The sequence below is a fragment of the Cariama cristata genome, unplaced genomic scaffold, assembly GCF_000690535.1.
Source record: "Cariama cristata isolate BGI_N322 unplaced genomic scaffold, ASM69053v1 scaffold16461, whole genome shotgun sequence".
NCBI classification, from domain to species: domain Eukaryota; kingdom Metazoa; phylum Chordata; class Aves; order Cariamiformes; family Cariamidae; genus Cariama; species Cariama cristata.
In genome coordinates, this window is record NW_009601134.1 from 32386 (window position 1) to 32835 (window position 450).

At 60.4% G+C, this 450-nt stretch overlaps 1 protein-coding gene across 1 annotated transcript in view; it reads left to right on the forward strand.

The window, feature by feature from the left end:
• SCAP (SREBF chaperone) overlaps positions 1-450 on the forward strand; it is a gene marked incomplete at both ends in the record, with an annotated part of 30910 nt that overhangs the window by 29729 nt on the left and 731 nt on the right. Inside the window, 1 exon segment of the mRNA XM_009710344.1 lies at positions 1-100. This exon segment is cut by the window's left edge and continues 21 nt beyond it. Within this exon segment, the coding sequence (XP_009708646.1) occupies positions 1-100 (100 nt within the window).

Sequence of the window (450 nt, forward strand, 5' to 3'; positions counted from 1 at the left end):
TGCCTCGTCTGCGCTGCAGGTGTTTCGGCTGGAAGACTCGTGCTGTTTGTTCACGCTGCAGGGTCACTCGGGAGCGATCACGGCTGTCTACATCGACCAGGTAAGGTGCAGCCGGCTCTGCAGCGGGAAGAACATCCTTTATATCCGACCGCTGAGCCACGGGTTTGGCCGGAGGGACCCAGCTGGGACCCTCTTCTGGTTTGCACCTGGAGAAGTCGATGTGTGTTTCTCTGAGGACGCCGAGGGTTCGCTGGGCGCTGTAACCGTGTGCTCGCCATACAAACTGAACCAGTATTTTCCCAGCCAGCTCACCGTGAGCGTGGCAGTCCCTTTCCCTGGAGGTGGTTTATCTGTCTCCCTGCCCTCTTTGGAGCAGGAAAGCCCCATTCCCGCTGTACCCCTGCTGCCGGGTCAGCCGTTCCGACCGCAGCTCTGAAGCCAGGGAGCCTC